The 13053-nt window shown below is 41.4% G+C and overlaps 1 protein-coding gene across 1 annotated transcript in view; it reads right to left on the bottom strand.

The window, feature by feature from the left end:
- Nucleotides 1-13053, bottom strand: part of igfbp7 (insulin like growth factor binding protein 7) — a 37900-nt gene that overhangs the window by 391 nt on the left and 24456 nt on the right. The window contains exons 2-4 of the mRNA XM_062971703.1: nucleotides 8974-9083; nucleotides 3871-3987; nucleotides 1469-1595 (exon numbers count right to left, since the gene is read on the bottom strand). Coding sequence (XP_062827773.1) covers nucleotides 1469-1595; nucleotides 3871-3987; nucleotides 8974-9083 — 354 coding nt within the window. The remainder of the gene's footprint in view (nucleotides 1-1468; nucleotides 1596-3870; nucleotides 3988-8973; nucleotides 9084-13053) is intronic.

The raw sequence follows: 13053 nt of genomic DNA, 5'->3' as shown, positions 1-13053 counted from the left end.
TTGGCATGTTTAGCCTCCAGAAGAGAAGGCTGAGAGGAGACATGATAGCCATGTACAAATACGTGAAGGGAAGTCATAGGGAGGAGGGAGCAAGCTTGTTTTCTGCTGCCCTGCAGACTAGGACACGGAACAATGGCTTCAAACTACAGGAAAGGAGATTCCACCTGAACATCAGGAAGAACTTCCTCACTGTGAGAGCTGTTAGACAGTGGAACTCTCTCCCCCGGGCTGTGGTGGAGGCTCCTTCCTTGGAGGCTTTTAAGCAGAGGCTGGATGGCCATCTGTCGGGGGTGCTTTGAATGCGATTTCCTGCTTCTTGGCAGGGGGTTGGACTGGATGGCCCATGAGGTCTCTTCCAACTCTACTATTCTATGATTATTCACAGATTTCATTAATATGTTCTCTTTAGAAATCTCAAGATCCTCTAGAGCAGGCATGGGCAAACTTTGGCCCTCCAAGTGTTTTGGACTTCAATTCCCACAATTCCGAATTGTGGGAGTTGAAGTCCAAAACACCTGGAGGGCCGAAGTTTGCCCATGCTTGCTCTAGAGTAATTCTATAATCAATGTTTTCTGGAATACTTGGAGATTCCTACACTTTTTTGGGCTTTTGTGGATCGTCCAGCATAGTTGTATGGTCAGCTTCTGGCAAGTGTTGACTATAGAGTAAACACAAAAACCTCCAGAGATGTTTTCTCTAGTAAAAAACATTTATTCATTTATTCATGGTTCTTCCACTTTCATGGGGTTCTGCACCTCTAAACCCAGCAAATGGGGATAGCTGATTATATCAGTAAAGCATCCCTCATGCAAAATTATATTTAGATTGCATGTATGATAACAAGATTACTTCTCTAGGACAGTGATGGCGAACCTTTTAGAGACAGTGTGCAAAATGGGGGAGGAGGGGGCAGCAGAGCGAGCAGAGGTGGACAAGCAAGCGATTGGGCAAGTGAGGGACAAGAGGGTGGGCGAGTGATGTGTGGCATGTGCCAGGAGGGCACTGTGTGCCCCTTATGGCAGGGATGCCCCTTATGGCACGCGTGCCATAGGTTCGCCACCACTGCTCTAGGGTTATTGGGGACAAAGTAGTGTTGAACTTTTAGCAAGCCCATCATCTGAATGCATTTCATGCCACCTCTGAAGCCTATGATCTCCTGATGTACTGCAACCAAGATAAGGAGAAACTCCTTTTCTGCTTCCCATTTCTTCCCTGGGACCTTTCTTCATAGCTTCATAGACAGCAATGAATTCCACTTTCTTCAGGAATCTCTCATGTGTCTACTGTGAGAGATTCCTTCAGTTCACCATCTGCTACTAAGAACAATAATTTAAAGCTTTCTTTTCGTTCACAAACCTGATTTTTGGTTCATGATACAGTGATATTGCTATAAGTCAGCAGACTTATCTCTTATCTAATATCTACATTTCATTTCTAGCACAACAAAAGACAAACATAGACTACCTACCTTTTTTGGTAGGTATTTCATTTATAGAATTAACAATAGTAATTTTTGCAGAGGCTGTGGCTTCTCCTTTAGAATTCGATGCATGGCACTCATATTCTCCAGCATCATCTTCACTCAAGGGTGAGATCTACCAAAGCAAAACCATAGTTAATAGTGTTGTCGAAGGCTTTCATGGCCAGGATCACAGGGTTGTTGTATGTATTCCGGGCTGTATGGCCATGTTCCAGAAGTATTCTCTCCTGATGTTTCGCCCACAGGCATCCTCATCCTTTTGATTAGTTTGAGAGATGTAGGAAGAAACACTGCACAGAACCATGTCTTAAAACTATGAGACAGTATGTTGTATTTGCTATTTCCCCCCTAGTAACTATGTGTAGGAAATATTCGGAAGTTGCTAGAGGCTATTCTTCCTAACTTTTAACGTGGTCTCAAAATTACTTTTTAATGGTAGGAATCCAGAGTGCTCCATGTGGGAACAGTAGACATTACCTCTTGATTCCCATCCACCAGAATTCCTATATATCAGTGGTTACCAACCTTTTTTTTTTTTTACCAGTGATCACTTGACTAGGCATGGTCCGTGGGACATTCCAATGGTTTAGTAACTGTGAGACCGCTATCACTGCTATATATGCTACTAGCTGTGCCCGGCCACGCATTGCTGTGGCGTTGTCTGGTGGTGTTGGTGAGAAATTGTTGAGGTAGTGGTGGTATTCCTTCTACCATGCAGGAGGACACAATCCAAGCACTCCTGACAGATGGCCATCCAGCCTCTACATAATGATGATGATGAAGATGAAGATGATGATGATGATGATGATGATAATAATAGAAGCATAGAATCCAAGAGTTTGCAGAGGGCCATCCAGCCCAACCCTTTCTACTATGCAGAATCCAAGCATTCACAACACATGGACAACGTATAAAAACTATACACTACTACACAGGGACATAGACCCCCTCTACCCTCACCACTTACACAGTACACAAACAACCAAATGCATACTAAACATAAAGACAACCATACAACAGACATTCAATACCACCACTACCTCAACAAGTTCTCACCAACACCACCAGACAACGCCACAGCAACGCGTGGCCGGGCACAGCTAGTAAGATTATAAATGGGTAATATAGCTGTGTGGAAGGGCCTTGAGTCTACACTGCCATATAATCTAGTTAAAATCAGATAATCTGTATCTTATAGGCAGTGTGGAAGAGGCCTGAGGCCTAACTGTGCCTGTCCCCTGGGCTGAGTAGGTTGCTAGGAGACCAAGTGGGCGGAGCTTAGCCATCTAACTGGCAGCAATTGGATAAAAACAATTATTCCTTTCCCTCTAATTAGGACTTTATTTTTCTTTTCTTTTTGTTGTATCAACCTAGAGCTGTGGATGATGGGTTGTGTTGTCAAATTTCGAGGTTGGGGGGCTTGTAGTTTTGTTGTTTTGTCCGGTGCCCTGATTCCATCAGTCTTTTATATATATAGATTGCGTATCTTCCCCCAAATGTCATACAGTGACACCTGCAGGCTGAGCATATTGGGCTGTTTACCAGCTGTTAGGATTTCTGGAAGGCCAACATATCTGGGGACCCACATGTTGAGAACCACTGCTCTATGTGAACACTGCAACATTGCACACCTTTTCCCACTGGCCTGGAAAACTGAAATGGTCTCTCATCTGCAGTAATTCAATTGCATATATCCTACACTTCATGGGAGTTGGTGGACCCTTCTTCATAAAGATTTTAAACAAATATTAGGTGGCCATATTTCAATGGTAATTTTCTGGAAGATTTGGGCCAGTGATTTTGGCCTACAACTCCCAGAAATACCAGCCAGTTTACCAGCTGTTAGGATTTCTGGGAGTTGAAGTCCAAAAACATCTGGATTGAGAACCACTGATTTGGGCACTGGTCATTAATTCTGTGATTAGATTAGAGCCTGTAGTTGCAGACAGAGAAGATACATGAAAACTGAAAATGGTTCCAGCCATTAAATACAACTAAATGTACATAAAATCAAATATATTATTGGTTGTGCTTTTTTCTTACTCAGTGTATCTATCTTGGGTCTGTTAATCTATATGCACAAGCAACATCTGTAAAGTCTCTATGTATAGAAATGCAACAGGAAAAGACCTGACACATACAATTCCAATCCTCCACTGAGTCTGAGGATCAACTGAACAATACTGGCATTCATGCATTTTACTCTACATCAGTATGCAATGTGTAAACTTTATACCATTCAGTAAGCATAGACTTGGGATCATATCATTCCCCTACTGCATCACTTTCCAGCTGGTTCTGAAATCTTAAAAGCCAATTTTCTTCCTGTTGCCCTATAAAAATTACACAAAATTGTTTCAATCACAATAGTAAAAAAACCTGCTACTTACCAACACCCACCCTGTTACTTCATGTTTCTCAGGGCCACCACGAGTCTGGATGGCCAAATTATCCCGATCCCCCGGAAGAAGTTCCATTCTCTGGACACCATATTGTCCCCTTGAAATCTGGTATGTGAAGGAAAAGGATTTATGATAGTTGTTTTTTGAAGTTATTTCTTAATTTGCCAGTACCTAATTTTGTTATCCATAGAGGTCAATGTTTAAAACAGATCTTATACACTGGGACAAGGACAACCCCAGCTCATGGAACTAGTTTCAAGATTATTTGGATCCTGACCAACATTTTCCTCTCCTCAAAACGCTGCATAGCAAAGTCTGTTTTGGAGCAGGTGAGATTCATAATCAGTTCCTGATATGTAGCAAAGATGTCACTTCTAACAAGGAAAGTAAAATACAACAAGAACCCTGTAACCATGGAACCCATATCCATGACTTCACTTACTCGCAGCCAAGGAGAAATTGTCTCTTGAGCAATTTGCTAGGTCCTCGAGGTGATTCTCTGTTATCTTTCCCCAAAATTGGAGGACGGATAAGATTCTACACCAGAAGTAAGGTAATTTAATGGCTTTCATTCACATCCATGCTTTCAGGCAACAACAGTCCAGCCAGGAATATATCCTCAACAAATATGGAACTCTTGCTGTAGTAACAACTGGATTAATAAAAGTTGTTTTTGTGAACCTAAACAAATCTTTGGATCCCACCTATAAATTGGTTGATTATGATCTTGTGGTACATAAAAAGATACCAAATATCACTTCATAGATGATGCTTGGGACCAAAAGAGGGATGTAGAGAGACAGTTTTGGCATTGCGAGTCAACTTCTGTCCCTCACTGTCTGAGCAATGTCACGAGTCAACAGGAAGGACTACAACAATATCTTATAACACTCAGGTGGAGTGTAAAGCTCCACAAATATAAATTTACTGGGCTTCTGCAGTAATTGGCAGCCTGACAAAGCTGAGACCTGCTCCCGAGGATCAGAAATGCCTAGGAAACAGCAGGGCTTCTTTGGCAACATTCCCAAAAAGTACTTGATCTGACACAACTGTCATTTACACTAGCATATGTTACTTACAGGATCCCAGATCTATTATTGTTATTAGATCTAGTGTTCATGCAGGATCTCCCCGACTCTGTGGGAGAAAGGCAGTCCATCAGGGCAAGGAGAAAAACTTTCCCTATATAGACCTTATGGCCAGGAGGCTCATATGTTGGTCTACATTTGTTTCAGATCCTGGATCTATACCATAAGAAATGTTGAAGTTGATAATAATGGCCAGAATACTTTATAGTGGATTTACATCTGCAAGAGTTAACTTCCAGTTTGTAACTTCCATTTACAGTATAGGTAAAGGTAAAGGTTTCCCCTGACGTTAAGTCCAGTCGTGACCGACTCTGGGGGTTGGTGCTCATCTCCATTTCTAAGCCGAAGAGCCGGCATTGTCCATAGACATCTCCAGGTCATGTGGCTGGTATGACTGCTTATAGGACTCCTGTTATGTTACTATGTTGTAATGATGGCAAAGTGCCTGATTTGCACTGGTGTGGAATTCAAATTAGTGTGCAAGGAGTATTGGTGTGCATCGCTCACTAATACGGATTGGGTGCTCTTGCTGGTAATCCATTAAAGACCTTCATAATTTAGTAAAGGGGTCTCTAAGGCCCCTTCTACACAGCTGCATAAAATCCACATTTAACTGAATTATATGCCATTGTGGACTCAGATAATCTAGTTCAAAGCATATAATGTGGGCCCGGGCTGTGGCGCAGGCTGGAGAACAAGCCAGCTGCAACCAGCTGCAATGAATCACTCTGACCAGGAGGTCATGAGTTCGAGGGCCGCTCGGAGCCTATGTTTGTCTTGTCTTTGTTCTATGTTAAAAGGCATTGAATGTTTGCTTATAGGTGTAATGTGATCCGCCCTGAGTCCCCTTTGGGGTGAGATAAATAAATAAATAAATAAATTATCTGCCTTGATATTCTGAGTTATATGGCTGTGTGGAAAGGTCCTTAGTATCTCTGCTAAATAGGCAGGTATCTAAATTTACATACTCATATAGGTCATTCTGAATCCCTTTCGGTGTAAGAAGGGCGGGTTATAAATATAGTAAATAGATTCAATATTTTGGTGAGCATTTCTATTTGTGCTCAAAAATGAACTGGGAACCAATGTAGCTGCTACAAAAAAAAGAAACAAGTTGCATGTTCCAACCCATTGAGAATTTTGCTAGACCACGTGAATTTCTTGAAGTGTATATTAAAATATCAAAAAATATATTGTGTGCTAAAGCAATTCAACCCAAAGTTATCCAAGGAATGTGTTCCCCAGAACATGAGACATGGAGGCTTTCTGAGCAACCAAGAGCACATACCCTCTAAGGCCCCTTCTACACACCCCTATATCTCAGAATTTGATCCCAGAATATCTGCTTTAAACTGGATTATATGAACCTCCAATGCCAGATAATCTGGGATAAAATCTGTGATCAGATCTTGGGATACAGGGCAGTGTGGAAGGGACCTAAGACCCCTTCTACACTACCATACAATCCAGATTATCAAATCAGATAATCTACATTATCTGCTTTGAAATAGATTATATGAGTCTACACTGCCATGCAATCCAGTTCAAAGGAGATAATCTGGATTTTATATGGCAGTGTAGAAGGGGCATAATATTTCACAGATGAAAACTGGGATACACAAGTAACCTCAGAAGATACTCAGGATGGCAAAAGTTATTAATGAGAAACGACACAGAAGATGGGGTCAGAGGCAGCCGTTTGCTTTTCTCTGAATCTACAAGGGCAGAATTATGCCTCCCTCCCCAAGATTACAGAATGCAAACTACTTCAGCACTTTGAACTCAGTTTAAAACAAATAAACAGGGTAAATGGTGAAAGTTAGAGTGAAGAAAGGAACTAGGGCATTTTTAAAGCATCAGAAAAAGTGGGATGACAGAGGATTAATTGGGATTAGAGGTAAAGGTTTTCCCCTGTCATTAAGTCTTGTTGTGTCTGACTCTGGGGATTGGTGCTCATCTCCATTTCTAAGCTGAAGAGCCAGTGTTGTTTGTAGATGTCTCCAAGGTCATGTGGCCAGCATGACTGCGTGGAGCACTGTTACCTTCCCGTTGAAGTGGTACCTATTGATCTATGTTTGCATGTTTTTGAACTGCTAGGTTGGCAGAAGCTGGGGCTAACAGTGGGAGCTCACCCCACTCCCCGGATTCAAACTGCCAACCTTTCGGTCAGCAAGTTCAGCAGTTTAACCCACTGTGCCATCGAGAGGTCTTTAATTGGGATTGTTGTTGCCAAATCGGGACATTTTGAGGCTTTGGAAACACAGACACATTAAAAGGTGCTTCCAATCTGCAAGTCTGTTTTTAAAGAAAATGATTATCTCATTAAAACTAGGCTAGATGTCACTAAGGAGAAATCAAAAACAAGGGTTGGCAGAAACTGGGACCCAAGGACATCTGAACACAAACCTCCGGTTTTTAGTCACTACAGAATAAACCAAGGCTACTAACGTTTAATGTCATATTCTGGGCACTAAAGTCTACCAGAAATTTCCTTGGCCCTCCTTCCCTCCAACAGTCCTGCACAAATACGACCGAGTAATATCACCAGATCCCTTACGTCTTTAAATATTTTCAAAACTTCCCGAACATGCATGAGCTCACATAGTGAGTTTTACTACTGTCTCCTCTGCCCCAGAAAGGCCTAATATGGTAAACTGAATCAAGGCTTGTTTTATGAAGACAACCAGAAATGAAACCAGAACCTACTGAGGCATAAATGCCAGAAGGCAAAAGGTGGATTATATAATTCCTAATCTTTGCAGAGAAGACAATTTTCTTTTTTGCAAATGCCTGTTGTTAAGAGCTTCCCTGTCTAGCAATGTAAGTTATGCTTGCAGAGCTAAGAGGGAGTGTTTTGCTTGGCACGCACTTCAATCCACCCCTCTTGCATTCCCATTTTGTTATAACACTCTCCACTTCTGCATTTGCCATGATTATGTGATAACTTTTAAATGTGGTTAATATCTTAAATCCTCCTTCTATATCTCCCAGAATGTTATAATTACACGTAAGGCTACTGCTAGCAGAAAAAGGGCTGCTGCAAAGAACACAATCTCCTACATGGTCTGCACAAGACTCACTGAGAGCTCTGGACTGTTCTTTTGTGGATCCTATTCACCTTCACCAGATTCCCACAGGATAATGTAGTAGCACTCTGTCAAAGCTTCTATCCATTTTGGGGTGAGTTGTATAGATGTGACGCCGCGAGTGGCGCCATCTATATGTCGAACTGTAAGTTGCAAGATTTGAATTGTTGTATCATGCCTGATTTTGCCTTTACCCTGTAAATGTAGTTGGATTGATTGGTTATTTATAGCTGTCAATCAATGTTGTTTGCACCAGTTATATTGCTTCCTCGGCTCAACTGTTTGGCTCCATCTCTTCCTGGAGTAGGACAGTGTTTCCTTTTTTCATTCCACCATCAAGCTTTCTACCAGATGGACGCGAGAGAGAGACTTGGCTCTAAAAGCCCTTGATTAAGTTGCCTTTCAGCATCAATTCTGAGATTCTTACCCTTGAGATTTATGCTTCATGTTCAGGGCCAACCTGGACGACGTTGAGGAGTCTCAAGCGCCTTCAAATCAGTTCTTCGGCACCAAAGGAAGACTGTGTCTTCAAACATAGGCCATTTGGAATGAGGCTGAGGATTGCTCCGGCATTCACAGCCATTGAGAAAGAGGGAGCTGGAAAAGCTTCTCAGCTGCAGAGCTCCTTGGACTTAAGACAACCAAAGACTGTAATGTATTTTCCTTTACCACTTTGAAACTTCCAGTTTATTGCCTTAAAGGGATAACCTTATGTGAACAATAAAACCAGTTTTGAGTTATCTACAGTGTTTTGGTCCTTGGGAGTTCCAGTTTCCCTAAAGGAGGGCAAGAAGCAATCCCCTGGGGAAAGATGTCACGTCCATGCCTCTTTCGCTAAGAGTTACAACCCCAGGCGTGACAGCACAATAGAACTTCCTTGTGGATTGTTTTCAAAATGTGCACCAAAGGTCACTCACCTTGTTCCAAGTGAGCACTGGGGTTGGAACTCCAATGACCTCACAACTCAAGAAAATCTGGGCTCCAGTGATATTCCAGATGTCTTTAGGGGGTGTCACAATGGATGGTCCTAGAAAGAAGAGAAAAGGCTAAGCAACACATGCAGGAAATGGAACCAGGCCTGCCCAATAATATTTATTTATTCATTTAGTACAACATTTCTACCCCGCCTTTCTCACCCCCGAGGGGGGAACTCAGGGCGGCTTACAAATATAAACGCGTGTATAATTATAATCAATTACAATTTAAAATTAAGTAGATTAAAATATTCATATAAACAAGGTGCATTCTGAGTCCAATCCAATTCTGTCACTGTATCATAGTTCATTGTAATTGTAATTGCTGCTGCTTCTATCATTGAAAAGCCTGGTCCCACAGTCAAGTTTTCACTTTTTTGTGGAAAGATAGGACAGAGGGATCCTGTCTGATCTCATTTGGGAGGGTGTTCCATAGACTGAGAACCTGACTTTCCCCTAAATTATATGTTGTCTCTACTATGAGACAACAAAAGATATGTTGTTGAATGACTGCTACTGTGGCTTTAGCAGTTGTGTGGCTGAGAAAATTCTGACAAGTGACTGTTAAGGTAGGCGTACCTATCTCACTTTAATGTCTATATTGACACATGAGAACCTTTTTGTGTTCAGGCAAGGCAAGAGGGTTGGCCAAAAGCATTACTCTAGGTCAGTGGTTCCCAACTTTATTTTGACCAGGGACCACTTTGACCAGGTACCACTCTCCAATATTAGTTCCAAAAGGGTTACAAATCAGTTTTTGGCCAACTTTAGATTCAGTTTGGTTATTTGAGGTGCTAATTCAGAAAATTGCATTGGATAGACCACATCAGCTCTAGTTTCTGATACAGAACATATGCCATCCAGTAGTCACCATCTCCTCGCCTACAGAAAACCATATTTAATAATCTAGAGCTGATGTGGTCTATCCAATGCAATTTTCTGAATCAGCACCCTAGGAACAGGTCTAAAAATGAAGACACCAAGGCATCCCTACTTCCAAGCACCACATAGAATGGCTCTGCTTAGGGGTAGGGAGGAGAAGCAGCAGTCAGGAGGCTTGTTGTCATGCCTTTCATGGGTAGTCAGCCTTTCCCCTCTAGATAACACCATTCCCTCGGCACTATAAGAGGGTTTCGTGAGACCAGTCACTCTTGTTGCAACTGCGTAGTAACGGTGAGGCTGCTGATCATATTTTAGTTCTTGGGGACCACTGGTGGTCCATGGACCACAGGTTGGGAAGCACTGTTCTAGGTTCATATACACAATAGAATGAATTCAACAAGGTTAAAGGCTGGGGAATCATCAAGTGGAGACATCTAGTAGGTAAGAGAGGCTGTCACAAGAGAGGGAATAAAAGACACAGCTGTCCACTCCTTGTGTTGTCTGTGTGCATGGAAGATTTCTAGATAGTTTTCCCATATGTGCACTGGGACTGGTCCGTCCCACCCTTGCAAGGAATAGGAATGGTGGAATCCAACATAGAGTGTGATGTGGGCAAGAAAAAAGAAAGCAGATAAGTACAGTAGAGTCTCACTTATCCAACGTTCTGGATTATCCAACGCATTTTTGTAGTCAATGTTTTCAATGTATTGTGATATTTTGGTGCTAAATTCGTAAATACAGTAATTACTACATAGCATTACTGCGTATTAAACTACTTTTTCTATCAAATTTGTTGTATAACATGATGTTTTGGTGCTTAATTTATAAAATCATAACCTATTTTGATGTTTAATAGGCTTTTCCTTAATCTCTCCTTATTATCCAACATATTCGCTTATCCTACGTTCTGCCGGCCCGTTTATGTTGGATAAGTGAGACTCTACTGTATTCACAAGTAGAAACAGAAACATTCTCCGCTAGCAGGCAATGTTTCATGTCTGAGACTATTTAGAAAATGTAAATCACAGGGGGGAAAATGTTGGTTGAGGGAGACCCTGGGGGAGGGGTCACATCATTATAAATATATTTTATCTAATATGTCTCTGAACACCCTCATATTGCACTTTATAGACAGATGCAAGACAGACAGACCAATGATAGTATCTCATATATAAACACAAAAACACACATCACTACCATTGCAACAGTTATACTAAAGTATAACTGTCCCCACAAATCTCAGTGGACATTTGGCGGGACGAGGATTCAAGTGTTTTGGACCCTGGGTGCACAAAAATATCCTGGGGATGACAATAAGTGGACAACACTTTTCCCAACACTAGCTAAATGCTGTCAGAGAACATAATACACTAGCTGTGCCCAGCCACGCGTTGCGGTGGCTAGGACTTTATTTTTCTTTTCTTTTTGTTGTATGAACTTAGAGGCGTGGATAAGAGGTTTTGCTGTCAATTTTCGAGGTTGTGGGGCGTTTAGTTTAGTTGTTTTGTCCAGTGCCGTGATTCCATTACCCTTTTATATATATATAGATTTCTACATTCACAAAGTACTTTACTGAAGAAATCTGCAGTTTCCCATTAAGGCAGGATCTATATTCTCCAGGGTACTTAGTTTGACAAGAGGTTGGCTCACTTGCTCCTTCATATTCATTACTGTATATTTTTCATTAATGTTTATACCCACTTAGTATCAATCTAGAAATTTTAGTCAGAAATCAGCCCCAAAAACCTGGGTTGGCTTATCTAAGTGTCAATTAATTCTTATAAAAAAGGAATCCCGTTTAGGTAGAGTGTTAAAAGGTGAAAACAAAGAAGCATCAAACCCCTCTACATAGTGGTGCCACTTCTAGCCTTTTGGGATACCTGGGTGGGGAAATGACATGGTGGCCAGGGGCAGCTGCCTCCCTGAGTCAGTTCTGGTACTTTCCCATTTCTTCAGAATAATCCACAACTTTGTCCTCAAAGCCTGCCCTTAACTTATACATGAGTATATACGGCATTACGAACACTGTTGATGTTTCCCACAGTGTAACGACTATTGACCATAGCTAGTGATCACTCATCTCAGAATGTCTGCTGTACGTTAAACTTCATGCTGAATAATAGAAGTTCTTTAAGTTCTCTCAATGTATCTCAGAGAACTCTGTTGTCTAATCTCAAGCATTCTACCCTGTAAGGGTTTTAGGGTGTGTTTTTTTCAACCAGATGTAGCTGATCAGTTGAGCTAATGCCTGCCTTAGGCATCATGTGCCTGTTATTACATACCCTAGTAACTATCTTTGCTGAGGCATTCAACCACGATGTCAGTATTGCATATACAGGTTGAGCATCCCCGAAATACTCAAAAATTCCAAATTGTCTATGTGAATAGCTGGGATAGTGACATTTTGCTTTCTAATAGTCTTTGCTTCATGCACAAAATTATTTTTGAAATATTGCATAAATGTACCATCAGGCTATGTGTATATGGTGTATATGAAACATGAATCAACTTCATGTTTAGATTTAGGTCTCATCTCCAAGATTATGTCTATGCAAACACAGGTATTTTGGATAAGGAATACTCAACTAGTACTTGGTTCTGTTCTCTGGAAATATATATCATGTCTCTAGTAGAAGCTGTCAACTCTATCCAACTGAGGGCCCTTCTACACGAGCCCTAAAATGCGGAAGAAACCAGGATAAAAGGGGTGTTTGGCTAAATGACATTTGCCAAAAACGTGCGCTAGATCATATTAACTGGCAAGAAACACGTGTTTAAAAGGTGCATTTAAAACCTGATTTGGGCTGGAAAGTGTGCATATTTGCATGACTTTATATCTCTGCAAGGAAAACATGCTACTTCATTCCTATATGCTGGTGTGGACTGCTCCATGTCCAAATTTTATAATACCATTTTACAGCTGATGCGGGCTGTAAACAAATGGAGCTATAAGCACACAAGTGGCTAAATGAAGCACAATTGGAAAGCAATTCCCATGAGAACTCTCTGCAAGCATTCATTTGTTCTGATGTTTATGAAATTAAACAGAGCTTGAATTTATACAGTGGGCAGGGTTCAAGAGGGCAAATCTAAAGGCAGGAGGAGGGTGAGGAGAAATAATTACAAGGAATCTGCTTGTGT

Source organism: Anolis carolinensis, chromosome 2 (genome assembly GCF_035594765.1).
Source record: "Anolis carolinensis isolate JA03-04 chromosome 2, rAnoCar3.1.pri, whole genome shotgun sequence".
NCBI lineage: Eukaryota > Metazoa > Chordata > Lepidosauria > Squamata > Dactyloidae > Anolis > Anolis carolinensis.
The sequence above is the reverse complement of the archived record's forward strand: the minus strand, read 5'-3'. Positions and strand labels throughout refer to the sequence as shown.